The sequence below is a fragment of the Saccopteryx bilineata genome, chromosome 7, assembly GCF_036850765.1.
Source record: "Saccopteryx bilineata isolate mSacBil1 chromosome 7, mSacBil1_pri_phased_curated, whole genome shotgun sequence".
Taxonomy (NCBI): Eukaryota; Metazoa; Chordata; class Mammalia; order Chiroptera; family Emballonuridae; genus Saccopteryx; species Saccopteryx bilineata.
In genome coordinates, this window is record NC_089496.1 from 23154029 (window position 1) to 23180768 (window position 26740).

At 42.3% G+C, this 26740-nt stretch overlaps 1 protein-coding gene across 5 annotated transcripts in view; it reads left to right on the plus strand.

The window, feature by feature from the left end:
* Positions 1 to 26740, plus strand: part of ANKIB1 (ankyrin repeat and IBR domain containing 1) — a 183382-nt gene that overhangs the window by 69597 nt on the left and 87045 nt on the right. For all 5 annotated transcript variants that reach the window (XM_066239793.1, XM_066239797.1, XM_066239794.1 and 2 more), the window contains one exon: positions 6143 to 6443. In XM_066239793.1, coding sequence (XP_066095890.1) covers positions 6143 to 6443 — 301 coding nt within the window. The remainder of the gene's footprint in view (positions 1 to 6142; positions 6444 to 26740) is intronic.

Below are 26740 nucleotides of genomic sequence, written 5' to 3' on the forward strand. Positions count from 1 at the left end.
CCAACGCACCAACTAGCACCAGCTTCCCGAGTCACAACTCGTATCTTGGAAGTTTGCTCGGATCTCAAACAAAAATACAGACCAAGTCGCAGCTTGTATCTTAAAATATTTGTATGTTGGTCTGCTCGTATCTCAAGGTACCACTGTACTATATATACTTGTTACTGAGCCAAAGTCTTGTGCCCTGACACTTCAGGAGGTCAAAGGTGAAAATTAAAAATGTCAGAGCTTGGAGTAAGGCAAAGTTTATTGATAGAGAAGGCACCAGCTGAGAAAATGGGAGCCCTAGTAGTTCCTTGGATCCATTTCAGGAAAGTACTGAGTTCAGGCTCTGGCCAGTTTGCTCAGTCAGTTAGAGCATCTTCCCAAAACATCAAGGTTTCAGGTTTGATCCTGAAAGGGCCAAACAAAAAACACAAGGCTGGTGTGTTCACAAAGGAAATTTTATTTTTAAAATGCCTGGGTGTAAGGCTGAGACCAGCAAAGGATGTCAGTCCCAAATGGGGGCTATTGTAAAGTAGCGTTCCGCAAGTTTATGTAGAGACACCAAGGCAGAATACAGAATTTTTAGATGAGATTTATTGATTAAGCCGGCTGCATATGACGTACACGGGGTATAGCTACCCAAATTGTGCAGTGTCAAATACAACCCTGAGGCTGGTTATATACCCTTGACCACATACAGGTTGGGGGAAAAGGGGAGAGAGTGGAGCATGACACAATCATTGACAAGCTTATAACATTTGTCTAGATGATCTATAAAAAACACTAAAATTTTCAAGGTAACACAATAGTGATGTCATTTTATATATCAAAGACATTCACAAATCGTTTAGTGTTTATCTCCCCTCCTTTTCCTAGAGGTATATGTTACTCTCAGGATTCCAGGAAGGGAGGGAGAGTTAAAATCAGTGTAGGGCAGAGTTTGGGAATCTTTTTGGCTGAGAGAGCCATGAACATCACATATTTTAAAATGTAATTCCGTGAGAGCCATACAACGACTCGTGTACATTACGCATTATCCAAGAAAAATTTGGTGTTGTCCCAGAGGACAGCTGTGATTGGCTCCAGCCACCCGCCACCAGAACATGAGCGGTAGGAAATGAATGGATTGTAATACATGAGAATGTTTTATATTTTTTTTTATACTTTATTTATTGGTTTTTACAGAGACAGGAGAGAAAGGGGAGCATGGAATGGGAAGTATCAACTCATAGTTGCTTCATATTAGTTGTTCATTGCTTGCTTGTTGTATGTGCCTTGACCAGGGAAGCCCAGGGTTTCGAACTGGCAACCTTGGCATTCCAGACCGAAGGTTTATCCACTGCGCCACCACAGGCCAGGCGTGAATGTTTTATATTTTTAACGATATTTTTTTTATTATTATTAAAGATTTGTCTGCGAGCCAGATGCAGCCATCAAAAGAGCCACATCTGGCTTGCGAGCCATAGGTTCCTGACCCCTGGTATAGGGCATGCAAACATTTTCTCCTGTTGAATGGGAAAGAAGTTCTTCAGATAACCTTTATCCTTTTAGAGAACTATAGTTAAACTAAATGACCCAGTCGTCCTTGCAAGCCAGAAAGCTTCTGCATTCTTCTCCCTCCATTCTCTAAAGAAAGGATGAGGAAGAAGCCTGACTTTTCCTCTTTAAAATGGCGTTGCCAATACTAAGTTTTACAGTTCTTTGACACCTTACTACAGGATAGGGCAGGATTTATATGGATTTATCAGAGCTTTCGGCAAAAGCGGCTAATGTTGCTACATCTGCTGGTACATGACAGTTTTCTCCATGGGTTGGAGTGGCACCACAGCTCCTCAAAATGTTTGTGCCCTGACTCAATCGTCCCTTATCAGCATCTGGTTATAAGGGAGGTCTGGGCTGGGTGACTAAGTAAGCAAGTCCTCCCCCTCCTTTGGACCTGCATTATTCTTGAGATGGCAGCTGAATAGCCATTTTTATCTATCAGATCCCTGGTCAGGGCACATAGAAAGCTACCTATGAATGCACAGCTAAGTGGAACAACAAATGAATACTTCTTTTTCTTTCTCCCTTCCTCATTTGGTCTCTGTTGGGCAGATAAAATATATTATGCTCACTTTGTTAAAGATGGTGCTGTCCACGAGGAGGCCGTCACCCAGGTGATATTGATGTGTGTTGGGGGTTGGCTAAAGGCAGGCAGAATCCTTGTAGCCTGGGGCTTGGTTTTAGGATTAAGCCTTTCCCACCCTTTTTGATGTTGGGTGGTACAATCCAATCATGCCTCAGAGAAGTGACTTTGTATTAGAGACTTCCCTATTTTGTATACTGGATTAAAGGTTTGGATTTCTACACTATAAAATAGGGACAAAACGGGATCTTGCTCTCTTGGTTCCTGAGATTATCATGAGAGGAGAGAGCAGAGCAAAGAGAGGCCACATGGAGGAGGCCAGGGGAAGCAGCCAAGATGGCGGAGTGCTGAGTGAGAAGCCAGTTTGTACAGTTTGAGACTGGTGAAGTGTAAGGAGATGGGGAACAGAGGTGAATAAGACTGGTGAGCTAGAAACCTTTGATTCTAGATAAACTCGGATAAGTCAGTAGCTTTGTGAGCACTGAATGTGAGTGGGTTTTGGAGCCCAGTGTGTGTTTTTGCTTGCCCGCCGGGTGCAAGCTAGAATTAAAGATGATGGCCCATCAGTTTTTGGCTCCGTTGTTTCTTTACCGACTGTCCGAATCCAGTGCGAACCTGCATGGGTCAGGCTGCTGTGATGGTGGCCCTGGCTACTGGCTTTACAGTCTCTCTAAAATCAGTGAAAAATAAATACAGAATTCAGGTTTCTTTTATATCAAAGGAAGGGAAAATGGGAGGGGCTGTTTTTCTAAAAAATTCAAGTTCCAAGGATAATACTTGTAATGATTGGCATGTCTAAAGCAGGAGCTGTTAGCTTACAGACAGGAACAATGCAGACTTGAACAAGAGCAATTCACTGTTGTTGGTCAAGTAAGTTTTTAAATATGATATATATGTTTGCTCTCTTTTGATGTGGGAGACAGGCTGTAAGTAGGCTGGGTTGTTATAGCCTGAGGCTTAGTTTTAAGACTAAGCTTTTCCCCACACCCTTGACTGTTGCATGATAGGGAGTGGTGCACTCTCATGGGGAATCCCATTATGCCTCAGATAAGTGACTTTGTATCAGAGACTTCCTTATTTGTATATTGGATTAAAGGTTTTGATTTCTACACTATAAAATGGGGACAGACCGGGTGCTCGCTCTCTCAGTTCCTGCTATCACCATTGCAAGGGCCTCCCTGATCCCTTGCCCTTGCTTCTCTGGCTTGCCTGTCTTGGTGAGACACCAATAAACCGAATGGCCCACCATCCTCCGACTCTGCCATTTCTTTACCGTCTGCCCAAATCCAATGGAAACCTGCATGTGAGTGGCCACGATGGTGGCTCCTGGCCTTACAACTGAGCTCTAGAGTCTTGAATAATAAGAATAGGAGAGACCTGGAGTTCTCAAAGTTGTCTGGGATTCTCTGTTGCCTTAGAACCTCTTAGCTCAGCCTTTTTCTCATAAGAGATTTCTAGCTTGGCTAACTCATTCAAATTGAAGAACCTGGCTAGCCTGCAGCTAGTTTCTTTATGGTCAGGGGTTTTTGTTGTTTTTTAATGTAACTAGGATTTAGAGTTTGGCTGTGCTCCCTTTTAGTCCAATGCTAGTGATAACGGCCCTTCACATAAATGTAGGCACTATCTTTAGATATGGGGCATGTAAAGCCAGGAGCCACGGCTGCCACTATCAAAGCAGCCCGACCCATGCAGGTTCACATTGGATTCGGACAGTCGGTAAAGAAACAATGGAGCCATTTTCTTTAATTCTAGCTTGCACCCGGTGGGCAAGTAAAAATATACACTGGGCTCCAAAACCCGCTCACATTCAGTGCTCACAAAGCCACTGACTTATCTGAGTTTCCTAGAATCAAAGGTTTCTAGCTCACCAGCCTTATTCTCCTCAGTTCCCCATCTCCTTCCTCCTCTCTACACAAACTCTACACAAACTGGCATCTCACTCAGCACTCCGCCATCTTGGCTGCTTCTCCTGGCCTACTCCACGTGGCCTCCTTCTGCTCTCTGCTCTGCTCTCTCCTCTAATGATAATCTCAGGAACCAAGAGAGCAAGCTCCCGCTCCTTCCCCATTAGTGTAGAACTCCAAACCCTTAATCCAATATACAAAATAGGGAAGTCTCTAATACAAAGTCACTTCTCTGAGGCATGATTGGATTGTACCACCGCACATCAAAATGGGTGGGAAAGGCTTAATCCCAAAACCAAGCCCCAGGCTACAAGGATTCTGCCTGCCCACAGAGACACACATTAATATCACCTGGGCAACGGCCCCCACGTGGGCAGCGCCACTTTAACAAAGTGAGCATAATACATTTTATCTGCCCAACAGGGCATATCCTTAGATATGGAACTTATATGTTCATGTTATCGTGTATTTGTGTGTCTTTTAGTATAAGGTGACTGTATTATAGCATGTTTTTCCCAACTCATTTTCCAGTATCCTATTATAACCACTGAATTGGCTCAACTATTGATCTTATGACCCTAGCTCAAGAATACATGAAGAGTGTCAACGTAAAACAATTTCCAAACTTGTAAGGATTTTTTATGAGTTTATTTGAGTCAAGCTGTCAACAATTGCTGGGAAGCAGAGTCTCAACAGATTGAGAAAGTGCTCCCGAAAATGGCAGTTTCACCACATATTTTATACATTAGAATCAAAAGGAAAGCTGGGGTGGGGGTACATGAAGGTGATTGGTAACAGATAAGGGAGGCAGGAGAAAGTAAAGCAGAGAAATCTCTGGGATTGGATAAAAAGTAAAAATGTATACACTGAAACTTCTTTACATAGAGAGGCATAAGATAGGTAAATTAATTAACATGGTAACAATTTAGGGGTCTTGCTGGCTCCTGGTCTGGTGGGATGCCTGCCCTGAGGGGGCAGAAAGAGAAGATCACCCCTACATTTCAAAGGCATGTTATCAGGTACATTATTGTAGATGTAAAAGGCAACAGACAGGCTTCAGAGCAAGCATCACCTTTGTTCAGATAGAGAATAACTCCCTAGGACATGACCATTAACTATAAACCGCTTTTAATTAAAAAGTCTGAATTTCAGACCATCCTGTGTGTTTACTTTAGTCCCTGAGTCTGTAAGGCCACCATCCAGGCTTTCCCTGAGCTTGTCAGGTTCAGCATGTGGCCCTTTTTCATCCACAAGAGCCAGGCACAGCTCTCGGGTGTGGGTTTGGCAAGAGTTAAGGGAACTCCCCTAGACCTATCATTGGTAAAGATGACAATGTTAGAGCTACATCTTGGTCTCCTAGAACTAACCACAATTTACTCCTCTCAAAAAGGATTACACTTTATAAGTATATGCCTTATTATTTCAAAGGCTAGGAGATGACTTTTTTTTTTTTAAGATTTTACTAATTTATTTTTGAGAGGTAGAGAGAAGAGACAGGTGGAGCGGGAAGCATCAACTCACAGCAGTTGCTTCTCACGTGCCTTGATCGGGCAAGCCCAGGCTTTTGAACCAGCGACCTCAGCGTTCCAGGTCGACGCTTTATCCTCTGCGACTAGCAGATGATCTTTAAGTAGGGATATTATTCCTAGATTTAAAAAGTCCTAAACTTATTTATTACTTGCTATGCTTAAAATAAGGCAGAGAATAAAGAAAAATGTTGGTGCCGAATATTCAATAATGTACCCTAAAGCATTTATGTTACTAACATATCAGTCTCTAAGTGGCCCTGTTGCTCTCCTTCCTCTTCCCTTCTTTTTCTCTTGGCTTCTTTTTCTTCACTCCTTCATCTTCCTTTCCCTTTCCCCCCTTCCTATCTCCTCTTCTTTTATTGGCAAATACTGTAAAGATATTCACCCTTGCTTTTCTTAGTATTATTATTCTAGAATGGAGTTTTTCTATAACTAAGAATTAGTCATTCAACCTACAGTATTGTGAAAAAACAGTTCAATAGAAATTGTATTAACAGTTTAGAAGTAGGTTGTCTTTTAAATTTGTTACTGTCTGTGTATTCTTATTTCAGAGTAGGAAATAACTGGTTTTTTATTCTTCTTTTCCTTTACCATTTTAGGACTTTTCTTTTTGGTAGAGATGGAAATCCAAACAAACGAAATGTGCACAATGAAACATCTATGCATTTGTTGTGTATGGGACCTCAAATTATGATATCTGAAGGAGCCCTTCATCCTCGCTTAGCAAGGCCTGTGGAAGATGACTTCAGAAGAGCCGATTGTCTGCAGATGATCTTAAAATGGAAAGGAGCAAAACTTGACCAAGGCGAATATGAGAGAGCAGCTATTGATGCTGTAGATAACAAAAAAAACACCCCCCTGCACTATGCTGCTGCCTCAGGGATGAAAACTTGTGTAGAGGTAAACCTTTGTTTCTTTAATATTCCCTACAGTAAAATTTGTGTCTTGGTAATATGTAATAATCAGTGTTTGTTTTCTTATCTTAACAGTAACTTTCACTAGTCCTTTTTGTTATTTTTGTGGTTCTAAAAGAATCGTGTTTCCTTATAATAAAGCCATTCCCTGTTTTAGAAAAATATTAAAAACAAACCCACATTAAAACAGTCAACCTTGGGAATAAAATGAGATAAAGAGCAATTAAAAATGTGCTAACATCCCTGAAGACAGCAGGCATCAGTGAACCCTTGGAGTAGTACAAAGGTTCATGTACGCCCTCGTGCCTCCTGACCATCCAGAGGACAATCGGTTTATTTTAAAAATGTGGAAGGCAACATTAAAAAAAGGCAAATGTATGTTCTTTTTGTTTCCATAAATTGGTTATCAAACAAACATGATTTTAAGTTAATAAAACTGTAACTGGAACTAATTTCATTTTTTGAAAAAAAAACTCACTCCCAGAGGTTAGCGAGCATGAAAAGAACTCACTACTCAAAAAGTTAAACACTATCATATTGAGAGCAAGGGCGTTAGTAGAGATATGTTCTACCTTTTTTCCTGATTTTTAGCAGCCATTGTGTAATAAAGTTTATACATACTGGATATGGCAGCTGCTGGGACTGGGACTTACAGTTGGAATCTAGAATTGATCTTCTGTAAGCGAGGGATACGTGTCAATAAATATGTTTATTGGGGTCTTTTAAAAACATTGATAATTTTTAAATGTGCTTTTTTCTGTTTAATCTGTATTAAAATGTTTCTGAATATTATATTGAATTTAATTTTTTTCCTCTATATATTTCACATATATATGTATAATATCTAACAACAGGTTTAGATGAGGTCAGCCATATAATGTAGGATCTTAATTAAGCTAGGAAATCATTACTCTTTATAATATCACCACTACCTACAGACAGCAGGTTTTTCTCAGCTACATTCATGTCCATTTATACAGAACTCATAGAAGTTCTCTTGTATATTGTAGGTATATTTAAGTATGATTGGGGAGCACTATCAGTTGGATCACAGAGTTTATCTGCCTTTCCAGAAAGGTATACCTTTACTGAAAAGCAATGATCCTAATCAGAATAAACTATCTGAAAATTTAGTATTTCCTTAAGGTTATTCATGTATATATACTTTATACTTCTGAATTGATAAATATACCAACAAATATGGATGTCCTCCATTTTCTTACTCAGGTTAAAAAATTAGTTATGATTTCTTTTTTTTTTTTTTTTTTGTATTTTTCTGAAGCTGGAAACGGGGAGAGACAGTCAGACAGACTCCCGCATGCGCCCGACCGGGATCCACCTGGCACTCCCACCAGGGGCGACGCTCTGCCCACCAGGGGGCGATGCTCTGCCCCTCCGGGGCGTCACTCTGCCGCGACCAGAGCCACTCTAGCGCCTGGGGCAGAGGCCAAGGAGCCATCCCCAGCGCCCGGGCCATCTTTGCTCCAATGGAGCCTTGGCTGCGGGAGGGGAAGAGAGAGACAGAGAGGAAAGCGCGGCGGAGGGGTGGAGAAGCAAATGGGCGCTTCTCCTGTGTGCCCTGGCTGGGAATCGAACCCGGGTCCTCCGCACGCTAGGCCGACGCTCTACCGCTGAGCCAACCGGCCAGGGCTTACTGTGTTTTTTTAAAACTAGTACATAAAATGTATGTATTTAAAAACCCTAACTAGATAACTACTTCTTAGAATATTGTTATGAATCTTTGTTGTGTCCTACTCCTTTGATGAACAGGGAAGGTTTAGACTTCTCTTATAAAGTTTACTATCATGGGTAATTTAAAATTTTTCCCCCTAACTACTTATTTGTCTGCATCATTGTTTTTAGTCCTTTGGCCATAAAAATAATAATTATAACATTTGTATAACATTTTCCTAATTTTCATAATGCTCATTGGTACCAAGCATGATATAAAGGTTTGGGTTGAGTAAAATAATGTTATCGGGTATATATTACTTTTTCAGTAAAGCTAAGAGTACTGGTGTCTAGTTTACTCTTGTTCCTCACAGTAACTATTTGTTGGACCTTAAGTGAGTCACTCAACTTCTCTGACATATCATTCCCTACCATTCAAGAGGAAGCTATCACAATTATCTCAAAAGACGCTATAGCACTAATTTTCTGTTAATCTATCATTGCAATGAAATATATCCCAGTTCAGTGTCTACCCTTTAAGGTTAAATTACTTTATTCCATGGTTAAGGCTAAGCTGAGTATTTTTTAGTTTATATCTATGGTAGTATATCTTTTATATTTGTTGTTAAATTTTTTTCTCTGTATGTTTATTTAAGAACAGAGTTGACAATTATCAGTTAACTTTTATATGTGCATTTAATAGTTATTTAGAACCATAGAAATGAAAACTTTATTTTAAAACTTCACCTTCTCTTAATAAGAATTGTGCTTCATTTATTAACACAATTAATAAATATGTGTCTCTGTGTGTATCCATAGTAAGCTTATGGATACACACAAAGACACACATATACCTACCATAACAAAAAGCCTCTCAATCATAGAGTTTTGGGAACCTCCCTGGTGTATCAGTGGCTATACATAGATAATGCGGTGGGATTTCCAGCCCTGAAATTTCTCATGCTTTGTTGCTTCCTACCTAATTGACTTCATCATGAAGTTATTTCAACAGTCTCTCAAATTCAACATTTCTGAAACTGTACTGTCTTCTTTAGCCACTTGCTTCTCCACTTGACTCTCTCATTTCTTTAAATGATGCTACTACCAGTAAGCCTTGATACCTGGATTTACCTTGAACTGTTTTTTTGTTTTGTTTTTGCATTGAACTTATGCCACTTTTTTGCAAAATAGAGCTCTTCCTTTGTCTCTTGGCCAACCCTTTCTTTTCATCTTTATTGTCTACCCTTTTTAACACCAGGTGCTTATAGTGAGCTCTCACTTTGGTGAATTTTTCAGACCTTCATTAAGTAGGAAAATCTGGAGTTTCACAAATATTAATCATTCAGAATTATTTATGAGGTAACATAAATGCAAATAATAGCTATAATCGTTTGAAAATTGGAAGTGTTTATATGTTAAACACTTATTAAGGACAAACTATAAATAAAGCCCTTTTAATTCTAATTGTTTCATATTTTAAAGAATTGTTCCTGGCCCTGGCCGGTTGGCTCAGTGGTAGAGCGTCGGCCTGGCGTGCGGAAGTCCCGGGTTCGATTCCTGGCCAGGGCACACAGGAGAAGCGCCCATCTGCTTCTCCAGCCCTCCCCCTCTCCTTCCTCTCTGTCTCTCTCTTCCCCTCCTGCAGCCAAGGCTCCATTGGAGCAGAGATGGCCCAGGCGCTGGGGATGGCTCCATGGCCTCTGCCTCAGGCGCTAGACTGGCTCTGATCGCGGCAGAGCGATGCCCCGGATGGGCTGAGCATTGCCCCTGGTGGGCATGCCAGGTGGATCCCGGTTGGGGGCATGCGGGAGTCTGTCTGACTGCCTCCCCGTTTCCAGCTTCAGAAAAAAAAAAAAAAAAAAAAAAATTGTTTCAAGGATCAGCAAACTTTTTTTCCATGAGAGCACAGATAGCAAATATTTTAAGCAACTGCTCAACTTTGCCCTTATAGCCTGAAAGAAACTATAGATAATACACAAATAAATGAGCATGTGTATTCCAATAAAGCTTTGTTTGTTGACACTCCCACATGAATTTCTTATAATTTTCACATACTATAAAATAGTCTTTTTTTTTTCAACCACTTAAAAATATAAAAAGTTTTTAGTTCTTGGTTTATGCAGAAACAGGCAGCAGGCTGAATGTGGCCTGCGGGTCTCAGTTGTAGTGGATCCCTGCATTACGCAGATTGGGAAAGGGAGAAGAGGACTTCTGCTTCAGAAGCTTAAATATATGAAATAGCTTTATCAGTATGTAGCTGGCTCTGTATGGTTTAATTATACAAAGAACTTAAATATACTAAATAACGGATGCCCAGTGCAAAAAAAAAAAAAAAAAAAAAAGGACTGTAATACAATAAAGAATACACTTTTTTCATAGTTGTTGAGGTTTGTTTTTCTACTTTGCAATAGAGATGGTAGAGATGGACTTTGGAGAGGAGTGATGGGTTATGTCTATTAGCATAGCCCAATTAAAATCCAGTGACTTCTCGTCTTTTGGCAGACTCCCTAGAGAAGCCTAGTCATTAGACTTATTTTATTTATATTAGTGCTTCACCTGTTACAGTGATTTAATAAATGGCTGATGTGTCAGAGGTGGTTGTTTTTGACAGGGCTTCACTCTGTGAAAAGCATTTTTTTAAAATGAGTTTTATCTTAGATATTTCTTGTGCACTCCGTCCTTCTTGTGTATTCATAGCTTTAACTGCAGCTGCTTATTGTCTGATGAAATAGAGGTCACTAGAAAACCAAAGATGCTAAGTCACACTTTTCCTTTATAGCTATTAGGGCCTGTCTGACACTTTTTCAGTTATCAGAGCATTTCACACTTCATTGAAAAGCCATAAGAACCAATCACAGGTCAGACTGAAGAGTTTTACCTGATATATTGTTTTTAACATTTGGAGTTTTAAAACTGAAAAGAGTACAGAATTTGTAGTCCCATCTCAGCAATGGAGTCATGTTGCCTATCTGGGCCTCTGTTTTCTAATTTTTTAAAAAATATTTATTTTATTGATTTTAGAGAGAGGAAGGGAGGGAGTGAGAGAGACGGAACATTGATCTGTTTCTGTATGTGCCCTAACAGGGGCTTGAACTGGTAACTTCTGTGCCTTGGAACAATACTCTAACCAACTGAGCTATCCATCCAGGGCCATTTTCTAATTTTTAATCAAGAAAGATACTATCTGCCTGACCAGGGGTAGCGCAGTGGCTAGAGCATTGGATCGGGACACAGAAGACCCAGGTTCAAAACCCTGAGGTTACTGGCATAAGGGTTGCTGGCTTGAGTGTGGGGTCATAGACATGACCCTATGGTTGCTGGCTTGAGCCCAAAGGTCGCTGGCTTCAAGCCCAAGGTCGTTGGCTTAAGTAAGGGGTCACTCGATCTGCTGTAGCACCCCAGTCAAAGCACATAAGAGAAAGCAATCAATGAAGAACTAAGGAACCACAGCAAAGAATTGATGCTTCTCATCTCTCTTTCTGTCCCTATCTGTCCCTCTCTCTGTCTTTCTCTCTGTCACTGTCACACACACAAAAAAAGACATGATCTCATTAAATAAGAAAATGTCTTTATAAATAACAAACACTCACACGTACAAAATAAGAGAGAATGTAAAGAAATAAACTGGTTTATAAAGTGTAATTACCTTCAAGCTTAGGTGAAGATGCTGGCAGGTAGGGGGACATTAGCATAACAACAGCCCTTTCCAAGCAAGAAGATAATTAGCAATTTCACATATAGCTGCCCAGCACCATTTTTAACAATAAAAGTGAGCAAACTCAAAAAACACAAATTTTACAAACTCATTTGCCCAACATTCCACCCCTTTTGCTCACTTTGCAATTCACACCATAGGCATTCCTGTGCAAGGAATTAGGCACATTGCACTAACAAATTACAGCAACAGCATAAGTCATACAATTTCAAACAGACCTGTTACCCCCTCCATCAAGGTCTCTCATATTGTCCATAAGCCACATGTCCATCCAACAAGGGAGCTGGTGCCCCCTCTGGTCGCAGTCCAAGAGTCAGTCCACGCACATGGGGCCTCAGGCCTCCCCTTTCATCCCTGCCATCCTGGCAGCTCTTAAGATGCTGCCCCAAGGGGGAGCACGTGGCAGTGGTGGCCAACATTTCCACCTCTGCTCCAGAGAGCATGCTGCCATCCACCCCTATGTCCCATAATCATAGCAAACCTACCAGGGTCTCAGTAGGTACTCTTTGCTGCTGGGCTTTTACCTTCTGGGGTCTTCAGACGGCAACTTCAGCCCCAGTCGCCTCATCCTCAGAAGAGGAGCTGGAAACGCCTGTTTCTGCTGACTCAGAGCCAGTCCCCTGGCACAGCTCCAGCCTAGGCTCCTGCAGCTACCGGCTCTCCACAACTTCCAGGACAAACTGCAACTCATGAACCTGTGATTCCTTCTCCAGAGACTGCTCCATTTCCAGTTGCAACTCGCAAACCCGGTCGGCCTCCTCCTCCAGCGCTTGCTCCAGTTACAGGATCTGCATCTCTTTCCCCCATGGCCATTCCAACTCCTTCCGCTCCTTGGATTGTAGGCCTCAGGCAGCCTCTCACACAGAGCTCAGTTTCCTCTCACAGGGCTGTAAAAATCAACCAGCCCATGGTCCCCAAAAGGACAGCTATGGGGAACCATAACAACAACCAGTCCTCTATCCCAGCCCTCAAGGGTAGTGGTGGCTCCATACCGATCTGATCCAAATCTTGCTGCAAACTATGCCAGTTGTATGGCCAGTAGTCATGGCTGTCGTGGCCACACACATGCAAGTTCCCATTAGATTCGGGCAGATGGTAAAGAATCAATGGAGCCAAAAATGGTGGTATTCATTCAAGACTCATACTGGCCAACAATCAAATGCACGCAGGGCTCCCAAAGCCACTAACACATTTCCTGGTTCCACAACCAGGATAATCTTCTCCAGTTTTTCCTAGAATCAAAGGCCCCACCAGTCTCAGTCACCTCTGGTTCCCCATATGCACACCTTCTTCCTTCTCCTCTCTGCACAAACTGGCTTCTCTCAACACCCTGCCATCTTGGCTTCTGTCTCTTTGCCTGCCATCTTGGTTCCTTCTTCAGCATTCTGCATCCTCTCTCCTCTCACTCTGCCACCATGGCGTCTTCTCTTCCTTTTTCTTCTTCTCTCCTTTTTAAAACTTTTCTGGCACCAGAACCTCTCCTCCAGCTAACATTAGCATAACAGTGGCCCTTCCCAAGCAGAAAGGCAATCTGCAATTTGCAATCAACTGCCCTGCTCTGAGGGCAAGCACACATGTGCTACTCAGTGCCATTTTTAACAAGAAAGTGAGAAAACTAAAAACACAAATTTTACAAACTATTTGCCCAATACTCATGATTCAAGTAACCGTTCATGACTTAAAGCGAAAAATCCTGCCATGACTGTTCGTCTCTCAAATTGCTCGTGATTTAAAGTGCTCGTGTGTCGAGGTACCACAGTAAGTATTTGGAGGAGGTTCGTTAAAATGTAGCCCTCAGACCTGTAGCATCAGTAACTACTGGGAGCTTGCTTGTTATAAATAAAAATTGTTGGGTCCACCAGACCTCCAGACTCCAAGTCTGCATCCCCAGGGGTAGGCAGACTCTAGCAATGTTTTAAGAAAGTTCTTTTGATTATTATTTTGCATGTTACAGTTTGAAAAGCACCATTCTAGATCTCAAACATACATAGATTGAAGTATTTTATAGAGGAACAATAAGATATTTAAAATTAAGATAGAGTCCATAACAAGAAGAAAAGAAACTAAATGGTAAGGTCAAGAATTTGGGATTTGAGAGCAGCCCAAGATAGCCGACTTGGAGGATTGGGTGTCGGATGAGGAGAAGATGGTTCTGGATCGCCTGTAGCTCCAAGAAGGTTGCTGAGGGCCAGTCAAAAGCACTGATTCCCACTGGTCTTCGCCAGTTTCCAGCCTGTGAGTTCCAGGGCCAGTACATCCAGCGGCCAGATACAGAGCATCAGCTCAAGACCTAACAACCATAGTTAGAGTGGTATCTTAAGGAAAGGCTCCTCACACCTGACCCAGCTAAGGCAAAGAAAACGTTGTCACAAACAGTAAAAAGAGCAGTAGCAGCAGACAAGTAGCCCACAGCGGATTACAGACAGCTGAAGCCATCCCAGGAAGATTTAGAAATTACACAACTGAAAGCTGGAGTCAGACAACACCAACCCTATACTCAACTACACAAACAATATATTTGAAGGAGCAGTCTATATGGCGACAAAATGGGAAGACAGGGAAGTGCAATTCAAATGAATCAACTAGAGGAATCCCCAGAAAAAGAATTGAATGAAATGGAAATAACTAAGATGTCAGATGCAGAGTTTAGAATAATGATTGTGAGGATGCTCAAGGATCTTAGAGCAACCATAGATAGACAACATGAGTACCTAAACAATGAGATATCTGGCATCAAAAAGGACTTTGAAATCATAAAAAAGGATCAGACAGAAATGATAAACACAATATCAGAAATGAAGACTACACTACAAGGAATGAAAAGCAGGCAGGATGAAAAAGAGGATCGAATCAGCAATTTAGAGGACAAGATAAGCAAAAGCATGGAAGCAGAACAGCAAAAGAAAAAGAGGATCAAAATGTCTGAGAAAACTCGAAGAGAGTTCTGTTACAATAGGAAGAGAAACAACATCTGCATCATAGGGGTTCCTGAAGGAGAAGAGAAAGAACAAGGGATAGAGCACCTGATTGAAGAAATCATAGCTGAAAGTGTCCGGAATTGATGCAGGAAAAAGTCACACAAGTTCAAGAAGCACAGAGAATCCCATTAAAAAGACACATCATAATAAAAAAACCAAAGCTAAGAAATAAAGAAAGAATACTAAAAGCTGCAAGAGAAAAGCAGTCAATCACCTACAAAGGAGACCCCAAAAGGATGACATCCAACTTCTCAACAAAAACACTTGAGGCGGCCCTGGCCGGTTGGCTCAGCGGTAGAGCGTCGGCCTAGCGTGCGGAGGACCCGGGTTCGATTCCCGGCCAGGGCACACAGGAGAAGCGCCCATTTGCTTCTCCACCCCCCCGCCGCGCTTTCCTCTCTGTCTCTTCCCCTCCCGCAGCCAAGGCTCCATTGGAGCAAAGATGGCCCGGGCGCTGGGGATGGCTCTGTGGCCTCTGCCTCAGGTGCTAGAGTGGCTCTGGTCGCAACATGGCGACGCCCAGGATGGGCAGAGCATCGCCCCCTGGTGGGCAGAGCGTCGCCCCATGGTGGGCGTGCCGGATGGATCCCGGTCGGGCGCATGCGGGAGTCTGTCTGACTGTCTCTCCCTGTTTCCTGCTTCAAAAAAATGAAAAACAAAACAAAACAAAAAAAACACTTGAGGCAAGAAGAGAATGGCAAGAGATATTCAAATTAATGCAGAACAATTTCCTACAACCAAGACTTCTTTATCCATCAAGGCTATCGTTTAAAATAGAAGGAGAAATAAAAAGCTTCCCGTAGAAAAATTAAAAAAAAAAACCCTCAAGGAATTTATTACAACCAAACCAATGATGTAAGAAGTATTAACGATCCTGTTGTAAACAGAACAAGGGTAAAGAGGAATGTAGATTTAAGATTTTAGAAATGCATCCAAATTGAAAAAGAGGAAGTAAAACTATCATTATTTGCTGATGATATGATATTGTACATAGAAAACCCTAACGTCTCAGTAAAATAACTACTGGACCTAATAAATGAATTCAGCAAGGTGGCAGAATATAAAATTAATATTCAAAAACCAGTGGCATTTTTATACACCAACAATGAACTGTCCAAAAGAGAAATTAAGAAAACAATCCCCTTCACTACTGCAACAACAACAAAGAAAGTACCTAGTTGTAAATTTATCCAAGGAGGTTAAAGACTTGTACTCAGAAAATTATAAAACATTGATAAGAGAAATCAAGGAACATAATCAAATCAAAAATGGGCAAAAGAAATGAATAGACACTTCAAAGAGGACATTCAGATGGCCAATAGGCAAAAGAAAAAATGTTCAACATCACTAATCATTAGAGAAATGCAAATTAAAACCACAATGAGATATCACCTCATACCAGTCAGAATGACACATTAACAAAACAAAACATAAGTGCTGGTAAGGATGTGGAATAAAGGGAATCCTGCACTGCTGGTGGGAATGCAGACTGGTGCAACCACTGTGGGAAATGGTATGGAGATTCCTCAAAAAATTAAAAATGGAACTGCCTTTTGACCCAGCCATCCCACTTTTAGGAATATATCCCAAGGACACCAAATCACTGGTTCAAAAGAAGAAATGCATCCCCATGTTTATGACAGCATTGTTTACAATAATGAAGATCTGGATACAGCCCAAGTGTCCTTCAGTGGACAAGTGGATTAAAAAGTTGTACTACGTATACACATGGAGTACTATGGGGCCATGAAAAAGAAGAAAATACCTTTTGCAACAACAGGGATGGTCCTGGAAACTATTATGTTAAGTGACATAAGCCAGACAAGAAATAAAAATATTATATGACTTCACTCATATGAGGAATCCAATGAACAATGTGAACTGAGGAACAGAATAGAGGTAGAGGAGGGATCAAAGGGACCAGTGGGCAAGCGGACAGAGGGAAAAGGGATGAGAGGATGAGATCAGAGAAGGGAAAGAGCTTGGTGAAATTATATATACATAACAGCATTATAGAGAGCAGAAGAGCAAATCCCAGAGGAAAGCAGAGAGGGTGTTGGGGGAGGGGGCAGGAAGGATGTTGAGGGGAATTCAGGGGTGCGGGAGGATGTATTCGGTGGGACATTTGAATCTATGTAAACGCAATAAATTTAAATCAATAAAAAAATAAAAAATTTTGGGATTTATGTATAGAAAAATTGAATCATTGAAAATTTTTGGTTGGAAAAGTGCTATTGTGAAAAAGAAATACAGTTAAGATTAGCTTAATGGTTGTGATATAGGTCAGGTTTGAATGGAGTAATTCTAAAGCAGTGTTTCTTAAGGTCTTGCTACCCAAACAATGGTCCTAAGACTGGCGCTGGCATACATCATTTGGGAACTTGTTGGAAATACAGAATCTCATGCCTCATCCCAAGCTAACGGAATTAAAATCAGTAGTTTAACAAGACCTCAAGGTGATTCACAGTTACATGAAAGTTTGAGAAGCCCTGGCTCAGAGCACAGTCTGTGGGGCACCTACAATATAATCACCTGTAGAAAGTCCATATATCTACTCCCCACCCCAGATCCCTAGGACGACTGTCAGGCTGCCCAGCTGATTCCTACACAGTCTGACAACCATTGTGCTGGAACAGTGGTTCCAACCATGGCTGCACAAAAAGATCCCCTAGTGGAGTCCATACCTCTCAGACCAGTAAAATTGGGATTTCTTAGGGTGGGTCCCAGGCTAATATTTTAAACTTCTCCAGATGAATCTAGCGTGCAGCCCAGGTTGAAAATAAGTATACTAGAGGGAGTGATAAGAGTGAGATTATTATTGTACTAATTCTGGCATAAACTGCTAAAAAGCCTAGACTTGTGTGGTGGTATTGGAAGTGGAAAGAATAAGGAAGATGCAAGGGACATTGTAGAGACCTGGTAGTGTCTGGTGATTTAACCAGTTGATGCTGGTAAACAAGGGAGAAAGATTGAAAATGATGGAAGCTTTACTTTATTTACAACATTAATATTAACATAGTGAGCTACCTTTGTATAATATAATTTTTCTCGTTGATTTTTCCACATTTCCTATAAGTTTGTTCTCATAATCTGTTATGAGAATAAAATTAATTAACTTTATTTTTTAAGTAAAATGAACATAAATTTGAACCTGGGACTTTGAAACCTGTGAACAATAAACAGACATTTAAAAACTAAGAAGAGGTGACGGAATCGGTTGGAGCAAAAGGAGAATATATATTTTCATTTACAAGGATGGAGATTGAAGTAATATACTGCTCATAAAAATTAGGGAATATTTCAAAATTAATATGGAGCGATAAAAAAAGCATTTGATTTTTTTATTAAATAAGAATGTCAGAAATGCAACGACAAGTCAAAAAAGTTGTTTGGTTATGCAAATGACATGCAAATTAACTTTTTTTCATTGGTGAAAATGTGCTATACAAAAGGCTGAAAATATTGAAGTATCTGCATGTTCCCTGACCCTCTAATTTTTGTGAGCAGTATAGATTACCTACTTGATAGTCTTATTTCAGTCCACTGAAAATTAGGACTTGTTGGAGTAAAGAATATAGATCTAGAATTGAGTGTTACCTGCATACATCGAGTTGATAACTAAAAAACAAGATAAGGTATAGATGTGCAATCCAAGGAAGAGACTTAGATTAAGAATGAAATTACATCATTAAAGTCACAGCATCAATTTGGAGAATGCCTGTGTTTAAAGGAAGTGATAAGAAATGGCCTGTAAGAAAACAGAGAAGAGAAACAAAATAATACAGTGACAAGGATGCCAAGAGTATTTCAGGTGTGTGTGTGTGTGTGTGTGGGAGGGGGTCTGTCATGTGACATGCCACAGAAATGTAAAGGAATTAGGAGACTGGGGAAAGCTGTTGGCTTTGAGAGGTCTTAATGGCTGTCAGGAATATTGTTGTAGTAAAATGGTCAGGGTAGAAGTCAAATTGCTGGGTGTAATTAAGTCACTTGTAGAGGAAGTGGAGAGAAAGTCGGTGTCAGTCACTAATTTGAGAAATGTGGCTGAGCACAAAGGGAAAGGAACTAGAAGAATAACAGGACAGAGGGCCCTGCACTGGGACCCAGTAGAAAGTCAAAGTGAAAATGGAGGCAGAAATGGAGTGCTCTGGGTCATACAGGAAACACCGTGATGATGTGATTTTACAACTTGAACAGATTTTAAGAATCATCTTGTTTTTTTACATTTTTTCTCAAGATTACATAAGCCTCATTTTACAGATGGACCTGTGTAAACTGAGATTTGTGGAGGTAATATGCAGAAGTTATCTTTAGATTATGGGTGAGTGGGGTGGGAAGGGATTTGTCTTAAATACTAGGGGCTGCCCAGCTCCTCTTCCTCTGAGATTATTAATGGAAAGGAAGGCAGAATGGATGAACAGATATTTTGAGATGTTTCTTTTAAGATAGAACATTTTAGGTACCACCAAGTGTGCAAGAGAGGCCAAAGAACACATTCAAATAAAATATGCAGTCCTTACTTGAGAGTGAGGAAAATGATACTTAGAATGTTTTGGTTGAAGCATTTTGAGGCCAACTCTTTAGAACTAGATGTAACTAGATGCAAGGGCAAAACACCTTTCTTTGTGCAGCAACAATTTAACATACATCTCCACCTAATGCATCTTTTACTTACTGGTATCCCCAACCTTATTCTCCAAAGGTCAGCAAACTGAAATACTTTTAAAAAATACTCTTATAATTTCAGGCAGCACTGCTTTTAGCTAGCCAAAGGTGGGATACATGCTGATTATCCTTGCCAAGACAAGTGCTGCAAGTGTGGGCCCTCCATTCAGTCACTGATTATGATTCTCTTGACAGGTGCCAGTGTTACCAAAATCAAGGGGTTTGCCACTTGGGTTGCTGAATTCAAAAACAAGGTGCTCTGACTTGACTGGTGATGGCACAGTGAATAGAGTATTGACCTGGGACACTGAGGTCCCAGGTTTGAAACCCTGAGGTTGCTGACTTGATTGCAGGCTCACCAGCTTGAGTGCAAGGTTGCCAGCTTGAGTATGTATCATTGATATAATCCCAAGGTTGTTGGCTTGAGCCCAAAAGTCGCTGGCTTGAGCCCAAAAGTCGCTGGCTTGAGCAAGGGGTCACTGGCTCAGCTTGAGCCCTGTAGTCAAGGCACGTATGAGAAGCAATCAGTAAACAACTAAAGTGACATAACTACGATTTGATATTTCTCATATCTTTTCCTTTCTGTCTGTCTTTCTCAAAAAATAAAAAACTACATGTAGTTGCAAGGTAGATTTATTTATTTGCAGTAAGTAAAGGAGACAGGGGAGTCATATCCAAAGCTTTGTCTCTTCCAAGGGAGGCTTAGCCCTTGCTTATTACACTATTTGGTCAATTATATGTTGATTTCTTCTCTGTAGTTGGCTATTTTCAGCTCATCCTGTTTACTGACACATCTGCAAAATACTGTGCTATATTTTAACATTTAGTAAGAATAGAATTTAGAACTGCTCAGACCTTGAGACCCTTGTCCTAGCTAACAGTTCTTCTCATGCCAAGAGTCACTATTCCCAGAATTAATCATACATATGGTGCTTCCTTCACATAATGTATGGAATCATGGGTTGCTTTTACTGTTTTCCAAACTAGCCCTTGAGAACTGCATGTCTTTTTGTGTTCATTTATCAGCCACCCCTTAGACATCGCTGGCCAATATTTAGATCGTTTTCAGTGTACACAAGAGTGTACTGATTTGAAGTCAGTCTGGGAAGGCGGGCCAGCTGCATTACTATTTTGCTTAGAGCTGCTCATTTCCCTGTGGCGTCTGCAGGGCTATTTCCTTTACCACATCCAAGTCTTCTTTCTGGTAGCCCTATAATATTCTTAGGATCAGGGGTCCATATTTTATGTCCTTGTTTCCAGCCATCAGCAATCCCCATTCCAGATAGCCCCATGGGCATGGAGTATAGATTATGCATATTCAAAACCAGGATATATAGTCAGGGTTCTGTTTTCTCCTAAATCAGGGCTCAGCTCAATGCTATAAGTTCAGCTTTTTAAGCAGAAGTCCCAGGGGAAGAGCTCCTGCTTCAGTGGTGTTGAACCAGGATATCACTGCATGCCCTGCCCTCCTGGCTCCACTGGTTATAAAGCTATTCCCATCATTGAATTATATTTCTTCTGAGTTGGCTGATGGCTCACTTTTAAGGTCATTCCTACTAGAAATAATTTCAACACAGTTATGATCTGGGCTTCAAAGACTTGCCGTTGTGACAGCTTTCTTTAGTGATGCTAGGATTATCCAACAACATGAACTGGTATTGACTCATTCTCCTTCTGTCAGCCAGTTATTTCCCTTGGTTTCAGTGACCATGACTGCCTGGTGTGAGGCCCATAGTGAGAGGCTCTCCCATTGTTAGCTTTTCTACTTGTAATATTAACATGCATGTAACAAGCAGGGCAGCCTTCCTTGTACCACTGTGTCAACTTGCTTAGAAAAATAGGCAGCGACCCCTCTCATAGGCCCCAGTGTTTGAATTAAAACCCCTAGGGCAGCCTGACTCGTGGTGGCACAGTGGATAGAGCGTTAACCTGGGGTGCTGAGGACCCAGGTTCTAAACCCCAAGGTTGATGTCTTGAGTGCGGGCTCATCCAGTTTGAGCACAGGATCATCAACATGATTCTGTTTTTGCTGGCTTGAAGCCAAAGGTCGCTGGCTTGAGCCCAAGGTTGCTGAACTGAGCAAGGGGTAACAGGCTCAGCTGGAGCCCTCTGGTCAAGGCATGTATGAGAAAGCAATCAGTGAGCAACTAAGGTGACGCAACTACAAGTTGGTGCTTCTCATCTCTCTCCTTTTCTGTCTCTCTTCCTTTCTGTCTGTCTCTTTGTATCTCTCTCTCTTTCTCTCTTTATATATATAAACAAACAAACCAAAAACCTAGGGCAGTTCCTCAAGTCTTATGCACATACAGTTCAAAAGGCTTTTTCAAATTGGGCAGGCCCAAGGCAGGAGCTTCCTATAGTTTCATATTGTTTTTCAGAAGCTTTTTGTACTCTTTGTCCTACTCCAAGGGGGTATCCTCTTCTCCTTTCAAATATAGGTCTTGGCTGTAAGACCAAAATTAGGGATCCAGATTCTACGGAAGCTGAGAAAACCTCTCAATTGCTCCAGTTTCTTGGCAGTGCTGAACTGGCTAGTACAGCGTTAGGCTGCGCCATAGGCATCTCTGTCCTTGGAAAATAAGAAAACCCAGGTACTTAACTGCCGTTTGGATATCTGGGCCTTTTTCTAGGCTACTTTGTATCCTTTTTCTGCTACAAAGTTTAAGGTCAGCAGGTATTTCTGTCTGGGTTCTTTACCAGGGCTGGCAATTAGAATGTCATCTACATATTGTTGAATAGCCCCATTTTCAAGTGGGAGGTCCCCAAGTCTTTTTGCAAGGGCCTCTCCAAAGATGGTTGGGGAGTTTTTTAAACATAGTAACATAGTCCAGCAATGCTGAGACTTTATATGGCTGTCAGGATCTTCCTATTTAAATGCAAAAGTCTTCTAGGAATCAAGGTCCAAGAGAATGCAAAAGAAAGCATCCTTTTGGCCCTAGCTGGTGGCTCAGTAGATAGAGCGTTAGCCTGGCATATGGATATCCAGTTTTGATTCCTGGTCAGGGCATACAGGAGAAGCGACCATCTGCTTCTCTCCCCCTTCTCTCCCTCTTCCCCTCATACAGCCAGTGGCTTCATTGGTTCGAGCAAGGCCCCAAGTGCAGAGGACAGCTTTGTTGGAGTGCCTCAGCCTCAGGCGCTAAAAATAGCTCAGTATTCAAGCATCAGCTATAGACAGCATTGCCTGGTGGATCCTGGTTGGATCACATGCAGGAGTCTGCCTCAATATCTCCTTTCTTCTCACCTTAAAAAAAAAAAAAGAAAGAAAATCCTTTAAATCTAAAACTGGAATATTTGCTAGATCCTGGGAGACTGGACAACCAGGGTATAAGGTTAGGGACAGTAGGTTGTGGATTTGTACTACTTTATTCGTGGCCTTTAAGTCTTTTATAGGCCCTGGCTGGTTGGCTCAGCGGTAGAGCGTCGGCCTGGCGTGCAGGAGTCCCGGGTTCGATTCCCGGCCAGGGCACACAGGAGAAGTGCCCATCTGCTTCTCCACCCGTCCCCCTCTCCTTCCTCTCTGTCTCTCTCTTCCCCTCCCACAGCCACGGCTCCATTGGAGCAAAGATGGCCCGGGCACTGGGGATGGCTCTGTGGCCTCTGCCTCAGGCGCTAGAATGGCTCTGGATGCAACAGAGCGATGCCCCAGAGGGGCAGAACATCGCCCCCTGGTGGGCGTGCCAGGTGGATCCCGGTTGGGCTCATGCAGGAGTCTGTCTGACTGCCTCCCCGTTTCCAGCTTCAGAAAAATGAAAAAAAAAAAAAAAAAAAGTCTTGTATAAATCTATAGTCTCCCGTCCCTGGTTTCCTAACAGGAAGGTTGGTAGTGTTACAGGGTGACTGACAAGGCCAAATGGTCCCGGTTCAAGAAGCGCTTTTGGGATGGGGCAATTTCTGTTTTTGCCTCAGGTTTCAAGAAGTGGTGTTAAGGCCTGGGCCAGTGGTCTGAGTGCTTGAGTACTACTTTAATCAGCAGGTCATTCTTTGCCTATCCAACTCTGTGCCAAACAGCAGATTTACCTGGTCAAGAATCTCTGTGGACCCTGGTCTTTTGGGACCTGGTGAAATAAGACCATGAAATTAGTCCTTTCTCCTTGGGACTGAGTACATCAACTTTTTATTGATTTAACTACATGGTAGCCCCCAATTTACTTAGTAGGTCCCTTCCTAAGAGAGGAACTAGACACTCAGGTACATACATGTTAGGGTAGGGGTCGGGAACCTATGGCTCATGAGCCAGATGCGGCTCTTTTGATGGCTGCATCTGGCTCACAGACAAATCTTTAATAAAAAAAAATAACGTTAAAAATATAAAACATTCTCATGTATTATAATCCATTTCCTACCACTCATGTTCATGGTTGCGGGTGGCTGGAGCCAATCACAGCTGTCCTCCGGGACAACACCAAATTTTTATTGGATAATGCGTATGTACACTGGTTGTTGTATGGCTCTCATGGAATTACATTTTAAAATGTGATGTTCATGGCTCTCTCAGCCAAAAAGTTTCCCGACCCCTGTGTTAGGGGCTCAAAGAATTTCTTTGTGTTGGGCTTTCCTGACACCCCTTTTAATACTATATTCCCTCTTGGAGAGGAGACTCTTCCGGGTAGTAAGAACAGAGAAAGTGACACCATCATCTAATGGAAATTCAGTTTTCTTCCCTTTGATATTGAAAGTAACATGGGGCTCCTCATGGGAGAGTCAAACATTATCTTTTGGAGTCAAAAGTGGAGCCCCTTGGTTCCATCGGTTCTCTTTTTCTCTCTGGGGTAGCTGCGAAGAATGAGGAGCTTTCCTTCCCTGAGGGTGACTGGGGCCTTCTTTCTGCCAGGGTCCCTTTTGTTTGCAGTATACACGTTGTTTAGGCTCCAGTTTCACTGGGCATCTTTGGTCTCATGGTGGGGACCAGGGTTACTTACTCAGTGGTCTTCCTCCTCTCATTCCCGCATTCCCTGAAGCCTGGAGGGTGACAGCCAGAAAAGCAGCTTGCGTTTCCATCTTTCCTCTTCCTTTTCTTTCACATCCCTGTTGTCAGAAACCCTAAAGGCTCCCAACTGGGAAATGAGTGGTGGGTTCGGCTGTCTTGGTAACTTCCTACGGATATCCGAGCACTCTGGGATGTGAAGTAGGTCTTCAGGATAGCTTCATTCCTGGTCCTCAGTGTCTGCTGTGGTATATTGTCTTAAGCATTTTTTCAATCTTACTAGGAAGGCTGAAGGGTTCTCATGGGGCTCTTGGTAAATGTTTCCAACTTTGCCTCAATTTGCAGGGCAGCTTCTATAATACTCAGGGCGAGCCCTATCTATCTGGTCATTGGAGTCTCCCTGAGGGTTAGTGTTGGGAACTGAATCAGCCACCAGCCATCATATGTGATTATTAGGCTGAGTGGTATGTTGTTTATTAATAGCCTTTTCTTTGGCTTTTAACAATACAGTCATTTTTTTCTTGGCAATGAGGAGGATGGTAAGGAGGGATTGACTGTCTCCCCAATGAGATTAGGGATCATGAATATGCCACTAGTCAAGTGATAAACCTCTACAGATCAGCCCTAAGTCCCTTAGCATTTCCCTTCCAATTATACAGACCTGATGTCGAGAAAAGAATAGTTGCAGTGACCATCCCCCTCCCCTGTCCCAACCTATCTGAGGGGCACAGTTTGGTCTCTGGCTGCAAGGTGGGAGTTTTAATTGCCTGTTCAGGGGAAGTTTTCAAAGGTGTCCCTAACAGATCAGGGGTAACAAAGGAATCAGGAGGCTGATAGCTGGGAGGGGGAGCAAAAGAGCCTAGAAGAAACAGGCCTGGCAAGGGAGGCAGGGTCCCCCAGTTTAGAGACACCTGTGGACAGGAAATCAAAGGACTGAGGAATCCTCGAGAACTGGCATTGTAATGGCTGATGCTCAGCTTCCAACCCTTGGGTCTTCTTTAATATATTTTTCATTTTTCTTAAGAGGTTGTTTTTTTTTTTAACAGAGACAGAGAGAGAGTCAGAGAGAGGGATAGATAAGGACAGACAGACAGGAACAGAGAGATGAAAAGCATCAGTTTTTCGTTGCGGCACTTACTTGTTCATTGATTGCTTTCTCATATGTGCCTTGACCGTGGGGCTACAGCAGACCGAGTGACCCCTTACTCGAGTCAGCGACCTTGGGTCCAAGCTGGTGAGCCTTGCTCAAACCAGATGAGCTCACGCTCAAGCTGGCGACCTCAGAATCTCAAACCTGGGTCCTCCGCATTTCAGTTCGATGCTCTATCCACTGCGCCAACGCCTGGTCAGGCTCTTAAGAGGTATTTCTAACCCCTCAGACAACCTGGCCCTGATCAGCCCACCAAGTACAACTGACTTCTAACTCGTGAGGAAGGCCAGTAAGAGAATCCCAGAGTGAGTACCAGAAAAATGCCAGCACATTTACATGTGAGGCAAACGAGGCTACCCAAATGCCCACGCAAAGAACAATATCCAGCTCTTGCAGGTCAGACAGCCAGGCCAGAGATTGTCACCCTAGGATGTCCTGGATTGCCCTGCAGATGGTCCTCAGTCCTCCAGAGTTAGTCCTGGGTCAGGCCCTGAATCCAGCGTCCTGGAGACAGGTCCTGCCTGACCAGCCAGAAACCAAGTGCGCAGCAGAACTGAAACTTCCTTTCTGGCATCCCCATACCCAGAACAGGAATAGAAGCAATAAAGTACCACTCGCTTCCCTTTGGAAGCACTTGCTGAGCCACACAGGTGCAGGGGGCCACTCTGCTTCACTGTTGAGGCAGGCAGGCTGCGGTTCCCACAGAACGCATCCTCCATCCTCTAGAGACGCAGGCAGGTAAGCCCTGGTATAGCTGCTGCTGCCCACTGCTTCTCCAAGTGTCTACACCAGATCAAGAGGGAGTCCTTTTAGGAGAGTCCCGTCTGAGTCACCATTGTGTTACCAAATGTAAGGGGTTCGCCTGTTTGGGTGCTTTATTCTCAAGTAGACATGCTTGTTGCAAGATAGTTTTATTTATTTCATATCCAAAGCTCTGCCTCCTTAAAGGGAGGCTTGGCCATGGCTTATGCACCATTTGGTCAAATACATGTTGATTTCTTCTTCAGAGTTGGCTACTTTCATCCAGTTGAATTTCTGTAAGCTCAATCTGTGCACTGATACATCTGCAAACTACTGTGCTGTGTTTTTTGGGTTTTTTTAATTAATAAATAAATTTGTATTAATTTTAATGGGGCCTGACCAGGCGGTGGCACAGTGGATAGAGCGTCGGACTGGAATG